The sequence below is a fragment of the Martes martes genome (assembly GCF_963455335.1).
Source record: "Martes martes genome assembly, chromosome: 12".
Lineage (NCBI taxonomy): Eukaryota > Metazoa > Chordata > Mammalia > Carnivora > Mustelidae > Martes > Martes martes.
In genome coordinates this window covers 47,045,675-47,061,925 of record NC_137900.1, presented here as the reverse complement: position 1 = coordinate 47,061,925, position 16,251 = coordinate 47,045,675, and the positions used below count along the sequence as shown (strand labels likewise).

At 42.6% G+C, this 16,251-nt stretch overlaps 1 protein-coding gene across 2 annotated transcripts in view; it reads left to right on the top strand.

The window, feature by feature from the left end:
* The first annotated feature begins 4,863 nt into the window (after window positions 1-4,863).
* The window catches only part of PLIN2 (perilipin 2), a 58,421-nt gene continuing 47,033 nt past the window's right edge, over window positions 4,864-16,251 (top strand). For both annotated transcript variants that reach the window (XM_080819734.1, XM_080819735.1), the window contains exon 1: window positions 4,864-4,957. In XM_080819734.1, the coding sequence (XP_080675860.1) occupies window positions 4,876-4,957 (82 nt within the window). In that variant the 5' untranslated portion in view covers window positions 4,864-4,875. The remainder of the gene's footprint in view (window positions 4,958-16,251) is intronic.

The following is a 16,251-nucleotide window of genomic DNA, read 5'->3' as shown; positions in this document are numbered from 1 at the left end:
CTGGGCGGCTCAGCCAGGTAAGCATTAGCTCAAGTCATGATCTCAGGGTCCTGGGATTGAGCCCGGCATCGGGCTACCTGCTCCTCGGGGAGTCTGCTTCTTCCTCTCTGCCCCTCTCTCCAATTGAGCTCTCTCTCTCTCTCTCAAATAAATAAATAAAATTAAAAAAAAAAAAGGGGTTCTGGGATCCCTGGGTGGCTCAGTCGATTAGGCGTCTGCCTTTGGCTCATTTCATGATCCTGAGGTGCTAGGATGGAGCCCCGCTTTGGGCTCCCTGATCAGTGGGGAGTCTCCTTCTCCTTCTTCCTCTGCTGCTTTCTCTCTCTCTGCTGAATAAATAATATCTTTTTTTTTTTTAAGACTTCTGTTTAAAAATAAGCAAGTGACTCTGTAACAAGATAATCTTTAAGGTTCTTTCAGCTCAAGATTCTATGATTTTGCAACAATCACACTATGTTCTTCTGTTAGCCCAGTTTCAAAATAAAGACAAGGGTTTTAAAGTTTTAAAGATAAGATCAAGTTATGACTATAGGGACAAAGCTGGAACAGAACTCTAGGTCTCCTGACACTAAGGAAGAGATATGATAATCTCTTGAGGCTTATGGGAAGGAAATTCTCAAATCATTAATGCTCAGTAATGGTTGCAGAGAATCTCATGTCTTACTTACAGGGAAACAAATCTTGCATTTTTTTTTCTTAGTTTCCTGAATTATTCAAGGGGCATATATTCTTTTGGGCAGAGCTGATGACTATCTATTCTATGATTACATTTATTACCCCATCTTTTCTTGGTAAAGTGAAAATTCAAGTTTGCTGAATTATAGTTTAATGAGAAAGAGGAACTTAAGGAGAGATTTCACCATCACATCTACTCAGATTTATTTTTTAGAAGGTTATAGAGTAGTTATGGCCAGACCACTAAAATATCCAGGTGAGAATTGTATATTCAGATGTATTCTCTGATACAGTTCTAATATTCACTGAACCCATTTCAGTGTCAAAGCTCTAATCAGGGCCACCTGGGTGGCTCAATTGGTTAAGCATCTGCTTTTGGCTGGTCGTGATTCTGGGGTTCCTGGGATCTAGCCCATATCAGGCTCCCCGGTCAGCAGGGAGTCTGCTTCTCCCTTTCCCTCTACCCCTGGCCCCATCCCCCTCTCCTGCTATCTCTCTCAAATAAGTAAATAAAATATTAAAAAACATTTTTGGGGGCGCCTGGGTGGCTCAGTGGGTTAAAGCCTCTGCCTTCGTCTCGGGTCATGATCCTAGGGTCCTGGGATCAAGCCCCACATCGGGCTCTCTGCTCGGCATGGAGCTTGCTTCCTCCTCTCTCTCTGCCTGCCTCTCTGCCTGCTTGTGATCTCTGTCTGTCAAATAAATAAATAAAATCTTTAAAAAAAAAAAAGAAGAGATTGTAATTATGTCAAAATATTAAATGAGAAAATTTTTTGGCACACAATAAGCTTATGGTATATTTTCTATTGGGTTATTACAAGTAATCTTGTTATCTCTGCATTTCAGACTTTCCCAGGATAAAAAAATGTTTAGTTTTACAAGTACTATATCAAATTCCAGTATATAAATTCCAAACTGTTCTTTCTGCCTTGTCTTTTCAAGTGTCTCTGAACTAATATTTCCATTTGTATGAAATAGTTTAAGGGCACTGACTTTCATCAGATAAGAAATGTAACCCCAGAAAGTATGCAACTTTCTGCTGTATAATTTTTTTTTATTTTAAGATTTTTTTTTAAGATTTTATTTATTTATTTGACAGAGAGAGAGAGATCACAGGTGGGCAAAGCAGCAGGCAGAGAGAGGGGGAAGCAGGCTCCCCACTGAGCCGAGAGCCCGATGTGGGGCTCAATCCCAGGACCCTGAGATCATGACCTGAGCCAAAGGCAGAGGCTTAACCCACTGAGCCACCCCCAAGATTTTATTTTTAAGTAATCTCTGCACCCAGTGTGGAGCTTGACCTCATGACTCTGAGATCAAAAGTCACATGATCCACTGACTGAGTCAACCAGAGGCCCATCTACTGTATAATTTTAATTCTCATGTAGAGCACACTTAATCCAGACTCCATTACAAGGCATTGCAGTCATAAAAATCTAAATGTAAATGAAATAACATGTTTCTGCATTTTAGTATATTTATGAGGATTTTATTAAAGCCTACATTTCATACTAGTGATTCCTACACATGTATTTTTCCCCCATAGGGTGGAAAATACTGTGCATACAATGAAAAGAAAATCTTTTGTCTAACCATGAGCCCTTATCTCTCAGTTCCCCTACCTGGATATTACCACTAGTTCCACTTTCTTATATATCCTTTCAGAGATATATAATGCACTTTTTAAAAGATTTACTTATTTATGTCAGGGGGCGCAGAGGGAGAGAAGAGAGAGAATCTCAAGGAGACTCTCTGCTGAGCTCCAAGCCCTAGGCGAGGTTCGATGTCACAACCCTGAGATCAGAGACCTGAGCTGAAACCAAGAGTTCATCTACCTGATAGGTAAATGAGCACGTGGACAAAAACCTGACTGGGTGGCAGGTACATGGAGGGTTAATGAGATAACAGCCCACTGACAATCTCATAAAAACCCCTAGATTTAGAAACTCCGATGGCAACTCTCTCCGGGCCCCTCCCTCTTGGGGAGCTTTGTTTTATCGCTCAGTAAACCTTGCTTTCCTGCCCACCACCCTGGTCTACTTCTTCCAAGCGGCCTGAATGAGAACCGCGGACACTAAAGGAACCGCAACCCTGAAACCCGGGTAAGCACTGAGTTGAGGGGCAGAGACGGGACTCCAAGTACAAAGGCATTACACCTCAGTGCTCCTTCTGTCCCTTGGAGCGGTTCTTAAATGCTTCCACGTAAACAACGGAACATGTAAACGTGCTTACTGAGCAATCTTAATTCACAGAATATCATGTCCCCAACCCCATTCCATGACAGCTGACGACAGCAGAAAGAGAAACATGAGGGTTGGCTTTCGGAACTGTAGTATCTGCCTGCCTTGGCACTGAGGTTTTCATTTTAAGGATTTCGTAGGAAACCCCAACTCTTAGAAGGAAGTGTTGTTTTTGGTTTAATGTTTATCCTGCTGGTGTGATCCACCCTTCAGTGATCTTGGTGACTAATAGGACTGGCAGCAGCTCTCACTTAGCAGATGTGAAGTCTCCTTACCAGCTTGTTTTTTTGCGCCTTCTGCTAATTTGCAGTTGCAGACAAATCCAGATTAAGGAACTTCTTTAAGTCAGTAGGAATAAGCCACAATGCACTTGCTCTCTGATTTTCACTTTGGCCTGGAACAAGGGCCTCACCTACAAGTCCTATGGTCAGTGAGTGGTTTTACGTCCCCCCCTGACTGTTGGGGGCCCTCCCCAGCCACCACGATGACTCAGAAGGCAGCTGCAGGGAACAGGAAGGCATGAGATTCATGTGACACACCCTTGGCCTTCATCAGGGCACACAAAGCAGGTGGGATATCTCGTACTGGCCCTCCAGTTTTATGCTGCGTTTTGGAGACTTTTTTTCCCTCTCCTCCAATTGCTTTGAATTTTCTCTTTGACCTAATTTCATCTGCAGAAAAATGCTGCCTGGAAGGGCCTGCTGAGGTTTTTGTCTGGGCCTGCCTCCTTGAGGAAGGCCAGAAATCTGTTTGCACATGACGGATGAAAAAAATGTTTCTGTGCTTCGGAGATGACTGGCTCCACTCTTCCCAACATGAATCGATTCCTTCCAGCAGGGCTCATTTTCATTAGCTGGGAGAATGAAGCTGGCAGGATTCAGCAGTCCAGCTCTCGATTCCAAGAGACCACACTCCAGACTTTTCTTTACCAGGGTTCAGTCGTTGTTTCTCAAGGTGTGGCCCAGGATAAGGAAGAATCACTGAGATTAAGGACCCGCTATCTCTAGAGAAGGAAGTGGGTATCTGATTTTAACTAGCAGTGCAACTCGTTTGCATGCACAGAATGGAATCAGCTAAATCCAAGTTCACACACTTTCATTGGCAATGGCCAGAGGAGGCAGTCCTAGTGAAGAGGCGTGCTGTTATGTGACCCTGTCCTCCTCAAAATGCCACGTCTGATAGTGTAGCGGGTTGCTCTAGGAGGAAAAAAGGAGGAGCTAAGGAAATAGCAATGTTCTCCCTGGATTGTCCTGGTGTAGGAATGAGCCACCCAGGCGGCCCTGGTTTTAGAAAAGACTGGTTTTAGAAAGCAGTGGACCAAAATACATAAGAATCACTGTAAAAGGGGCTCCTGGGTGGCTCAGTCAGTTAAGCATCGGCCTTCGGCTCAGGTCATGATCCCAGCGTCCCGGGATTGAGCCCAGCATTGGGCTCCCTGCTCAGCGGGGAGTCTGCTTCTCTCTGCCCCTTCCCAGCTTGTGCTCTTTCATACACATTCTCTCTCTCAAATAAACAAAACCCTCTTTTTATTTTATTTTATTTATTTATTTGACAGACAGAGATCATAAGTAGGCAGAGAAGCAGGCAGAGAGAGAGAGGGAAGCAGGCTCCCTGCCAAGCAGAGAGCCCGATGTGGGGCTCGATCCCAAGATCCTGAGATCGTGACCTAGGCAGAGGGCAGAGGCTTAACCCACTGAGCCACCCAGGCGCCCTAAAACCCTCTTTTTAAAACAAGTATGTGTTTAATAATATAAAGGTTCTATTTGTCTATTTCGTGTGTTGACTTTCGCACTCATTGTCCAAAATCAATGTTGGGTAAAACTGATGGCCTGGGTAACTTAGTGGATAGTGGTGTGTCTACTGAGAGAGAGAACATAGGAAGACTAGCCTAAGGAGAAGGGAAGACTTTGATTTTGGGTACATTGATTTAGCAGTGTCTATGGGACATCCACATGGAGTTGGTATGAAGGCATTTATGGATCAAGAGCTCAGCAGAGAGTTTTCAGCTGGATGTCTGTGCAATCAACCCTTCCTAGGCAAGACAGGTAACAATTACACTCCTTCTTACTTACAATCTAATTCTCCCATGTAGGTTAAATCTCTCATACATTCTTTTTTTGGCCCAAGGATACATAGCCAAGGACACACTATCTGTGTAACCTTGAACAAGTTACAAAAGCCTCTGTGTTTCTCAATTTTCTCACCTATGACATGAGGGTAAGGAACTTTTATTATTGCTGTATGGATTAAAGGACTTAATGCCTGTTAAATGCTAAGAATAGTGAATGGTACACAGCAAGTCCTCAGTTAGTATTAGCTGTATTTTATACTTACGGCACCTGTACTTTTCTTTGTGTACTTACCACAATTGCTAACATATAAAATTACCAGGCTGTAAGCTTTATGAGAGTCTGGGTCCGGATCTCTGCAGTGTCCCTAGCTCTGGTACATGGTAGATGTTGTTCGATATGTATTTATTTGATGAATTCGTAACTATATTTTTCAGAGTTGTGGTTGCAAAACTGTAAATTCCTTTCCATATTTAAGCTGCCCTCGATTTAACTCAGATCAACAGGTTGAAGAAGTAAGCTCACTGTCACTTGTTCTTTGCTTTGTACTGTGTCATTTCCAACAAAATGCCTACCACGGTGCACATACACAAGGGGTCAGTGAGTGTTTGGGGGTTGGTTTATTGAATGATGTGAATCGATCCTGGTCTCTTTTCCCAACTTTGCCTGTTAGCAGATATAAGGCAAAGAGAAAAATTAGGGAATTAACTCTTAGGTTACAGAGGTCAAATCTCTCCTTGGACTTTTTGCAATATAGTCTGATATCCATTGGAACTTCTCTGCTTTTGTCCACTACCTGTCTGAAAAATCAGACAGCCCTAGGCAGGAGCCTAATGACCAGTAACTGACTATTTCATTATCTCAGGTACTGTAGATAGCATTAAATTCCATACATGCCCCATATTGTGAATTAACAGGCAGTAGTGTAATCAAAAGTATCTGTTTCATCTTGTGTTTTGCAAATGGATGGGTAAATATTCACTCTTCTTTGTTGGGCCCAAATTGTAACTTTATCAGAGCACCAATAATTCACTAGCTATGTAGCTTTAGGTATGTTATTTCTCCCTGGAAGTGAATTTTCTCATTGATAAAATAAAGAGCCTGGATGCTGGTCTAAGGTTTCTTTCAATTCTAACATCTTTTTTCCCCTTTTATAGCCTTCAGTGCACCACACCGCCCAAAATTAATTTTTGTTCAGTTTTCGCCTCTATTCACAGGGAAAAAATAAATTTCCGCTTTTTATGTATCTGCAGGTAAACCTTGTTAAATTGTCCTTATGTCATTACAACAGACTTTTCCTTGAAAATACAATACCGAAAATATAGACCTCTTCATCCATTTGGCCATTAGATGTCGCTCAACATCCAGGAAGTGCCAGAAACCAGGCGTATATTCTAAAACCCTCCTTGGGTCCCCCAGACCCACCCCTTCCCACCATCTGATCTGTGGTTTGCTTATTTGTATTTGCGCATCAGTGCCTTGCTGTTTGTGACCCCAAATCCCTTCAGCCACCCAGAAAGCATGTTTTCCAACCATCTTGAGTTTGCCACTTCACTCAACCCAGAGTTGGTAAGAATGTGGCTTCCTACATACGGGGATCAAGGCACTCCGTGGCCAAACATAGCTCCCATGTCCCCTCCTCCGTGGAACCGCATCTGACCTTCCTTCCCAACCCAGAGCACCACAGGAAATCTTTGTCAAGATGCTGTTGAATTGTGTTTGTTGACAGATCTCTGAAGGAATTCTGAATCTTCTTCACCATATCAATCGATCAATCAACGTACAAAAGAGAAGCCCTTTTATGCAGAAGATTGGCAAATAGCCACAGTTTTTTTTTTCCTGTTTGTTTGTTTTTTAAGATTTTACTTATTTTTTTTGTCAGAGAGGGAGTGCTCACCAGAGTGCACAAGCAGGGGGAGCTCTGGCAGGCTGAGGGAGAAGTGGTCTCCCCACTGAGCAGAGAGCCCAATGCAGGACTTGATCCAGGACCGTGGAATTATGACCTGAGTCCAAGGCAGATGTTTAACCAAATGAGCCACCCAGGCGCCACTCCACAGTTTGTTTTTTTTTTTTAAGATTTTATTTATCTGACAGAGATCACAAGTAGGCAGAGAGGCAGTCAGAGAGAGAGAGAGGGAAGCAGGCTCTCCGCTGAGCAGAGAGCCCGATGTGGGACTCCATCCCAGGACCCCGAGATCATGACCCGAGCCGAAGGCAGAGGCTTTAACCCACTGAGCCACCCAGGCGCCCCTCCACAATTTTGATAATATATTTGTTTGAGGGTAACTGCCTTTCTCACACATTCTTTGTGGGAGTGTGCACTGGTTTGTGCTTTCTGGAAGACACTTTGGCAATATCCACCAAAATTTATTTTTATTTATTTATTCACTTATTTATTTAAAGATTTTATTTATTTGACAGAGAAAGACACACAGAGAGAGAGAGGGAACACAAGCAGGGGTAGTGGGAGAGGGAGAAGCAGGCTTCCTGCAGAGCAGCGAGCCTGATGTGGGCCTCCATCCCAGGACTCTGGGATCAGGATCTGAGCTGAAGGCAGACAGCTTAACGACTGAGCCACCCAGGCGCCCTCCACCAAGATTTTTAAATTGACAGCAATTCTTCTAGACATTTGTCCTGGTGCTAGATAATACTTGCACACATGCACAAAGATCTGTGTAAGAAGATATTCACTGCAAAATTGTGGCAGCAAAAGACTAGAAATGACCAAAATGTCCATTAACAGGGGACTGGTTTTAAATGGTACATCTTACAGTGAATTACCATGCAGCTGTTAAAAGAAGAAAGTATACTTACACGTCAATATAAAATTATCCACAAAATGTATCAACACAAAATGGCAAGGGGGGCACCTGGATGGCTCAGTCGGTTAAGCGTCTAGCTCTCAATTTCAGCTCAGGTCATGATCTCATGGGTCATGAAAGTGAACCCTGCATGGGGCTCCCTGCTCAGTGGAAAGCCTACTTCTCCCTCCCCCACTCCCCCTGCTTGTCTTCCCTCTCTCACTGTGTCTTTCTATCAAATAAATAAATAAAATCTTAAAAACAAAAAAAACGTAGGAAGTAGGCATTTATTTTTATCACCATATTACAGGTAAAACTGGGCAGAGAGAAACTAAATAATTTGTCCAAATGCTAGTTAGTGATGAGAAGAACTGATATTTAAACCCAGATAATCTTTATTTCAGGAGACGAGCTCTTCATCACCACACCTCATTTATGTGCAGTCCTGTGGGAGATATAGGGGGGCTCTAGAAAAGCCTGGTAAGGCCGGCTGCATCTGGCAGAACTGGGAGCTAAATTTAGACCAAGGGTGGAAGAAAGACTTTCGTCCGAATGGGTCTCGGCCTTTGTCACCTATTAGAATCACCAGGAGAGCTTCTAAAACCACTGTTGCAGTCGCTTGGGTGGCTCTGTGAAGTGACTACATTTGGCTAGGGTCATGATCCCGGAGTCAGGGGATCAAGTCCTACATCGGGCTCTCAGCTCTGCGGGGAGACTGCGTCCCCTCTGAACTTCTCCCCTCTCATGCTCTCTCTCACTCTCTCTCTCAAATAAATAAATAAAATCTTTTAAAAAATAATAATAAAAAAAACTACTGTTGCCCAGGCCCATTGTAGGTGAAGTGGATGAGAATCCGGGAGAAGGGCCCAGGCACTGGCATTTCAGTGAAAGCTTCCCAAGTGATTCAAATGTGAACTTGGCCTTAAGAATCACTTTCTATACCTTCTTGTACATTTAAATTTTTAAAAAAATGGGGGAGGGGCGGTGCCTGAGTGGCTCAATCGGTTACATGTCCAACTCTTGATTCTGACTCAGCCCACGATCAGATTAGGTTGTGAGACTGAGTTCTGACGGGGCCCCACACCTCTCCCGCTCCCTCTGCCCCTCTGGCGGCTCACTCTCACTCCTTCCAAATAAATAAATAAAATCTTAATAGAGAGAAAAAAAAATTTAACTCAGCTCCACGCCCAAGGTGGGGCTTGAATTCACAGCCCCAAGATCAAAAACCGCTTGCTCTATGGACTGAGCCAGTCAAGCACCCCTTAAATTTTTTTTAAGTAAACTTTAGGGGCATCTGGGTGGCTCAGTCATTCAGCATCTGCCTTCGGCTCAGGTCATGCTCTCAGGGTCCTGGGATCGAATCCTGCATGGGGCTCCTTGCTCAGCAGGGAGTCTGCTTCTTCCTCTCCCACTCCCCCTGCTTGTGTTCCCTCTCTCGCTGTCAAATAAATAAATAAAATCTTAAAAAAAATAATAAAGTAAACCTTATGCGGAACATGGGACTTACATTCATGAACCCAAGATCAAGAGACACATGCTCTACTGACTGAGCCAGACAGGGAGCCCCTGAATTTTTTTTTTTTTAATGATTTTTTTTTTTTTAAAGATTTATTTATTTATTTATTTGACAGAGATTACAAGTAGGCAGAGAGGCAGGCAGAGAGAGAGGAGGAAGCAGGCTCTCAGCGGAGCAGAGAGCCTGATGCGGGGCTCGATCCCAGAACGCTGGGATGGGATCATGACCTGAGCTGAAGGCAGAGGCTTTAACCCCCTGAACCACTCTGGCGCCCCCTGAATTTTTTTTTTTTTAAACAATAGTGTTACTTTAAAAAGAATATCCCATGGGAGCCTTAAGTCCTATAACGCAGATCTCTGGAGAACATAGTTTCCTGGTAAACACACTTGTTTATTGTGCTAAAAATGATCTCTTTGAAATGTGATGTATGAGATGGGTTAATTTAACAAAAACATCTATGTTTTTGCCAAAAATTCTTTATATACATCAATTGTCAAATTACCCATACCCTGATATAACTGAGTTCATTCTATTTCCTTATAATAATATAAAAAGCCTCTGGCCTAAAGTGTCCTTATTATAATAGAGATTTGTCAGCTGTATCTGTTTCTTGATAAAATAGTAACCAACAGGGTCGCCTGGGTGGCTCAGTGGGTTACGCCACTGCCTTCCGCTCAGGTCATGATCCCAGAGTCCTGGGATTGAGTCCCACATCCGGGTTCCTTGCTCGGCAGGGAGCCTGCCTCTCTGCCTGCTTGTGTGTACTCTCTCTCTCTCTCCTCTCTCTCTGGCAAATAAATAAAATCTTAAAAAAAAAAAAAAAAAGTAACCAACAGGGGCGCCTGGGTCTCTCAGTCGATTAAGCGTCAGCCTTGGGCTCAGGTTATGATCCCAGGGTCCTGGGACCAGGGTCCCTCTGCTTGCCGCTCCCCCTGCTTGTGCTCTCTCTCTTTCGGTCAAGTAAACAAATACAGTCTTTTAAAAAAAAAATAGTGGCCAACAAAATTATTTAAATATATTTTACTTTTGGTTCCTGGCATCGTCATTCCTCTTTCATTGTATTATTCTGCATGAAAGCATCTTTGTGGTCTCATATATAAAAGAGTGGAGGTTCCGTAAGTCAAAAAGAAGCAATTTATGGATAAAATGCTTTTGGAAATGATTTAAGTTCATCAATCATCATTCTGTTCTGCTGATGTATAACAGCTAAAGATGGGCTTTCCAGAAAACTCCCATGAAGTAGAATACACTAGGCAGCCCAGGAGTAAAAAGTTCATCCCAGGTCAATGATTAACAGGTCCTAGGCTAATAAACTGAAAATATTTGGGATGAGGAAGAACAGGAAGCTTGAGTGCGTTTTTGGCAGACTTGAGTTGGGAAAGGCGAATGTTGGCCTGAGAGAAGACAGGTGGTGCTAAGTGTGACAGCTGGCAGGTGGGTGATCAAAGGGTCACTGATACCCTAAGACCTGTCTTGGGTAGTCCCTACCACCTTCCAGTAGGTAGCTTTTTGATCATTGAATTGATACTCTCTGAAATTGGGGAACAAATCTGGTATTCACCACTTCCACCCACTTTCATTCTTCAAAATGTTGCTGTTCATACCTGAGCAGTGCTTTAAAATCATTTTTGTTGTGCATTTTACAACTTGCACAGGGAAACTGAGGCACAGTTGAAGACTTTCCTATGAAGTTAAGTGCGCCAGCCTAACCGACCACCGCATTTCAGTACAGAATCTTGAGTGTAATCATGGTCATCCTGAACTGTGCTTTCATCAGATGAAGACTGAATTTCAGCGCTGCCAATTTTTTGTTTTTGTTATCTTATAGAGAGTGAGTCTGGGGGTGTGTGTGTGTGTGTGTGTGTGAGTTTAAGGTTGGGGGGAAGGGTAGAGGCAGGAGGAGAGACTTGTCAGCAGGCTCCCTGCCCAGGGCAGAGCCCAAAAAGGGGCTCAATCTCACGACCTGGAGATCATGACCTGAGCTGAAATCAAGAGTCGGCTACTCAACCATCAGAGCCACCCAGGTGCCCCTTGGTACTGCAATTTTTAACCACAAGTGGATTATTTACTTGTTCTGTGATTTTTTTTTAGGTAAACCCTATACCCAACGTGGAGCTTGAACTCATGACCCCAAGACCAAGAGTTACATGCTGTGGATGACTGTGTGGCTCAGTTGGCTAAGTGACCGGCTCTTGATCTCAGGGTCGTGAGATGAAGCCCCATGCTGGTCTCCACACTGGGTGTGGAGCCTACTTGGGTGGTGGGGAGGAAGAGTTAAAGAGCTCCCTGCTCCACTGACTGAGCAAGCCAGCTGTCCTCTTAATTGCTCTCATTTAAAAAAAATTTAAGTAATCTCTATACCCAACATGGGGCTTCAACTTAAAACCCCGAGATCAGAGCCTCACACCTTCCCAACTGAGCCAGCCAGTTACCCCGCTCTCATTTTTTAAGTTAAAAAAAGCCTTTCAGTAAAAGCCTCTTATTTGCCACTTCCAGTTGGTGAACGGGAGAAGAATGAGGCACAAACAAGTCAGGGGCAAGAGAAAGGGAGCAGGGGACAACAGTAAAAAAAGACTTGAGGCCACGAGCAACTCCTCAGTCTCACTTTTATTAGATAGAAACAGCAACCAACAGAAGAGTCGATGAAGGTCAAACATTAGTCACAGGTCTTGTGGACAAACAAGAAGGAGGGTAAACTTTATAGTTAAACAAGCACATTCAAAGGATTCATCTAACTAACAACAGGCGCTTTTGGGAGGAGAAAGGGGAGATAACAGAAAAGGGAAGCAGGCAGCGTTCAGCCCTGAACAGGCGGGGCATTCCCAGCTGCTCAGCTTCAAGGTCCTATATCTCCCTCTCCCAAAGACCTGTTGCCAGTATATGTTTTTCTTTTTTCTTTCTTTTTTTTTTTTTTCAGTATATGTTTTTCTTAAGGCCGTATCTAAATGTGCTTGGTAACTAGTAAAATCTTCCAGGGGTTATATTTTAAGTTATACATCGTTCTGAAAGGCAGTCGCACTTATTCACCTCTTGTAGGGTTGTTACCAGAAAAAGAGAAACCCAAGTTACATTCAAATATTTCTTGCTACCTCAACCATAGATCTAAAACAGTGGGGGGGGGGGCTACAGTAAAAATAGATTCATGGAAAAGGTGCGATGTTAATTTAGCACAGAACATTTAAAACCAATTTATTTTATATACCACCAGAGCAACTAAACATTTATTGAATAAACAGTTATTGAATACCTGCCCTTTTAATTTTAATTTTCCTCCTGATTTACAGTTAATAAATATATTTGGATACTGTGTATCCTATGTGTCAGGCAATATTGTAGGCATGTCATGTGTCACCTCATTTAAGCCTTCCTCTGGCTTCCCACTTGGATTCCCCTCCTCCAAACTGCCTGTTTCCTTCCGGTAGCTCACATTTTGCCTCTGACTCCTATTCCTTTCCTCTGTTACTTACTCTGTCCCCGTTAGTTTCCTCTGTTTCAACACTCAGTCCTTGGACACCTATTTTTTATTTTTTCTGGGACCCTCCCTCACACCATCTTTTTCTTCTTTGCCTGTTTTCTGTGTATAGTGATCAATGTGAAGAAAATTCATAGGAAAGTTACAAATAAAACACTTAAATATTAAATATCTTAAGTATTAAATGTCTTAAAATTAAATTAAGTATTAAATATCTTAAAATTCTTTTTTAAAGATCTATTTATCTTAGAGAGCGAGCGCACGTGCACACAAATGGGGGAAAGCACAGAGGGAGAGAAAGAAGGAGAGGGCATGTCTAGTAGGCTCCCTGCCAAGTATGGAAGCCAATGTGGGGCTCCAGCTTAGAACCCTGAGATCATCACGACCTGAGCCAAAATCAAGAGTCGGATGCTCAACCAACTGAGCCACCCAGGCACCCTTTAAAATGCTTTTAAGTCTAGTTACCACCAGCAATGTATGAATTTTTGGTGTTCATAGCCTCACGGTTGAAACATTTTAGCTGCTCTGCTGGGTGTTTGGGTACCCCAACCACTTTTACATTAGTGATGGCTAGTGATGTTGAGCTCCTTTTCTTGTCCTACTGGCCACTCTCTTATCTTCTTTGGTGAAGTGACTATGCAAATGTTCTGCCCATTTGCAAAATGAGTTTTTTGTCTTTTTATTATTGAATTGTACGAATTCTTTATATATCTTGGATACCAAACTTTTCTGATATATGCTTTGCTAATATGTCCCCCCCATGTGTGGTTTGCCTCTTCATTTCCTTGAGGGTGTCATTTGATGACCAGAAGTTCTCAGGGTTTTTTTTGTTTTGTTTTGTTTTGTTTTTTAAGATTTTAAAAATTTATTTTAGAGACAGAGAATGGGGGAGGAGCAGAGGGAGAGGGGCAAGCAGACTCCATGCTGATTGTAAAGCCCAACAACCGGGGTCGATCCCACGACCTCGAGACCATGAACTGAACCAAAATCAAGAGTTGGACACTTAACTGACCGAGCCAACCAGGCATCCTTATAACGAGTTTTTCATTTTATTGTGATGTGATCTGAGGATCTGGTTATATAATGTTGATTTTAAAAAAATTTTTGGACACCTTTTTTGCTGACTACATTGTCAGTTTTATTAAAACGTCACTGTGTGCTTTAAAAGTATTTTTTCCCCTCTAATTGTTGGCTTCAGAGCTCTCTCTCTGTCCTTTGAGGAGGTGTTTGTGTTGTACAAATTTCATACTCTTAAAATATTTTTTGGCTGGAGTTCTTGTTTTTTTGAAAGATCTGTTATAATCTCCTAGCTTGTCATGCATGTGGGACAGCAAGGAGGCCAGTGTGTGACTCAAACACAGTAAGGGGGAGTTGAGGTCAAAGAAGCAATAGGGCCAGATCACGTCTTCAAGGCTCTGAATTTTACAATGAGAGTGAGTGGAACCATCATTAGGGATTAAGAGCAGAGGATTACACCCGTGCTGTGCTGAAAACAGAACAGGATGCGGGGATGGGGTGCCCTAAAAAACTATTGCGGAAGGCCAGACAAGAGAAGATGATGGTTTGGCTTAGGGTGGAAGGAAGGTCTGAATTCTGGAAATATTTTGATAATGATGTCAAAAAGCAACAGATGTAGCTAATAGTTTAAATGTGGACTCAGAGAAAGAGAGGATTCAAGGATGATTCCAAGATTTTTGGTCAGAATTACTGCAAGGATGAAGTTACTGATTACAAAGGAGGGTAGGGGTGAGGGGATAGAGAGATATGTTATATATATATGTAGTATATGAGAAATATATAAAAACATAAACGTTAAGTATCTGTATATGCCTATATATTTATATATATGCACAGCTGTGCAAGACAAAAATGATATATATATACACACACACATATATATACACATGAGATTATCCAGATATATATACATTACAGATATATACGTATCTGTAAGCTCCATACAGGAATAGCCAGTATCTTCTTTCTTTGCAACCTCTCTCTAGGCTTCACTATCAGAATCCCAACAAATATAATAATGTTATTATGTATCTGTTAATTTATGTGCCAGGCACAGCACCAGTAATGTAAATGTAAATTTAATCTTTTAATGTATATTTATATTTGATGATTTAATCTTTACTCAAACCTAGGTGATAAGGTTCTGTTGTTATCCTCGTTTAGACCTACGGACACTGAGCCCTGTAAAAGTTAAGTAACTTGTTCAAGTTTGCATAACTAGTAAAAAGGAAAGATTTTTTTTTCTTTTTGTAAGTTTTCTCCAGACATAGCTCCTTTTTCTTTAACCCTTCTTTAATTTTTGAACAGGTGGCAAAATCACATAGTTTAAAAGTGAAATGCCAAGTTTCTCTTTCCAACTTTTTTTTCCTCAGCTATCCACTTTCCCTCCCGCTGGCAATCATTCTTAACTGGTTTCTTGAATACTCTTTCAGAGATATTCTATTGCCTAAACAAGCAGATATAAGATAGAAAATAGTTTCCTCTTTACACACTGCTTTGTACTTTGTTTTTCCATTTGGGTAACTTTCCATGTGGTTATACCATAATTTGTTTAACTGGTCCCCTATTGGTAGATATGTAGACATGTAGATATTAGTATATGTCTAGTCACTTGTTATTATCAACAGTTCTGCAATGAATTACCTTGTGAATATGGGCAAAGGTGACAGCTGGCACTAAAACTTACATCTGTCTGACCTTAAAGCTACTTACTTTCGCACCACACTGCCTCCCCGTATGTTGTTGACTGGTTCGAGAGGGTGATTCTTCTGAACTCCTCTCAGTTTTGTGAGAGTGTGTCTTCACCCCTGTGACGATTGTCTCCCAGCGCCCAGTGTTAAGTGTTGCAGGATGGCAGGGTTCTTGTCTCACAAGAGTCCAAGAATGAATCTCAAGAACACAAAAGGGTGAAATGGAGTCAAAGTTTATTAAGTGAAGGTGAGAGCAGAAAGGGGGGGGAGAAACCTCTCTAAAACGAGAGGAGTCCGGAAAGGCTTGCCACTGAGGGCTTTTGGTGGCAGTCTTTTATCGAGAACTGACCAGGAAGCTTGTGGCCTTGACATTATTGTATCTCGGTTTGTTCCGCTCTGCCTGCCTCAGTGTCTCCTCCTGCCAGGAATCACTCCAGAAGCCAGCCAGGGGAGTCAAGGGCCTCCTCTCTCTCTCCTGCCTAGACTTTCACCCCTTCCCTATTCATGGGACAGGACCTATGGGCAGAAACAGCTGTACTGGGATTGTGAGGACTGACTGATTGTGTACTTTTCAGTTAGTGGGGGGCCAGGGGCACCACAACTCTCCAAGGAATCTGGAAGCAAGACTTTCCGGGCCCTGAGGGGCCAGCTGCTGCCAAGATAAGGTTCCTTTTAAATGTAAAGGTACGAAGGCAGCCTCGAGTTCCTTGAGGAAGGTCACATTCTTCAAGTTTCAGGTGTCTGTCACTGGCTGCAAGCAATCTCTAAGATTT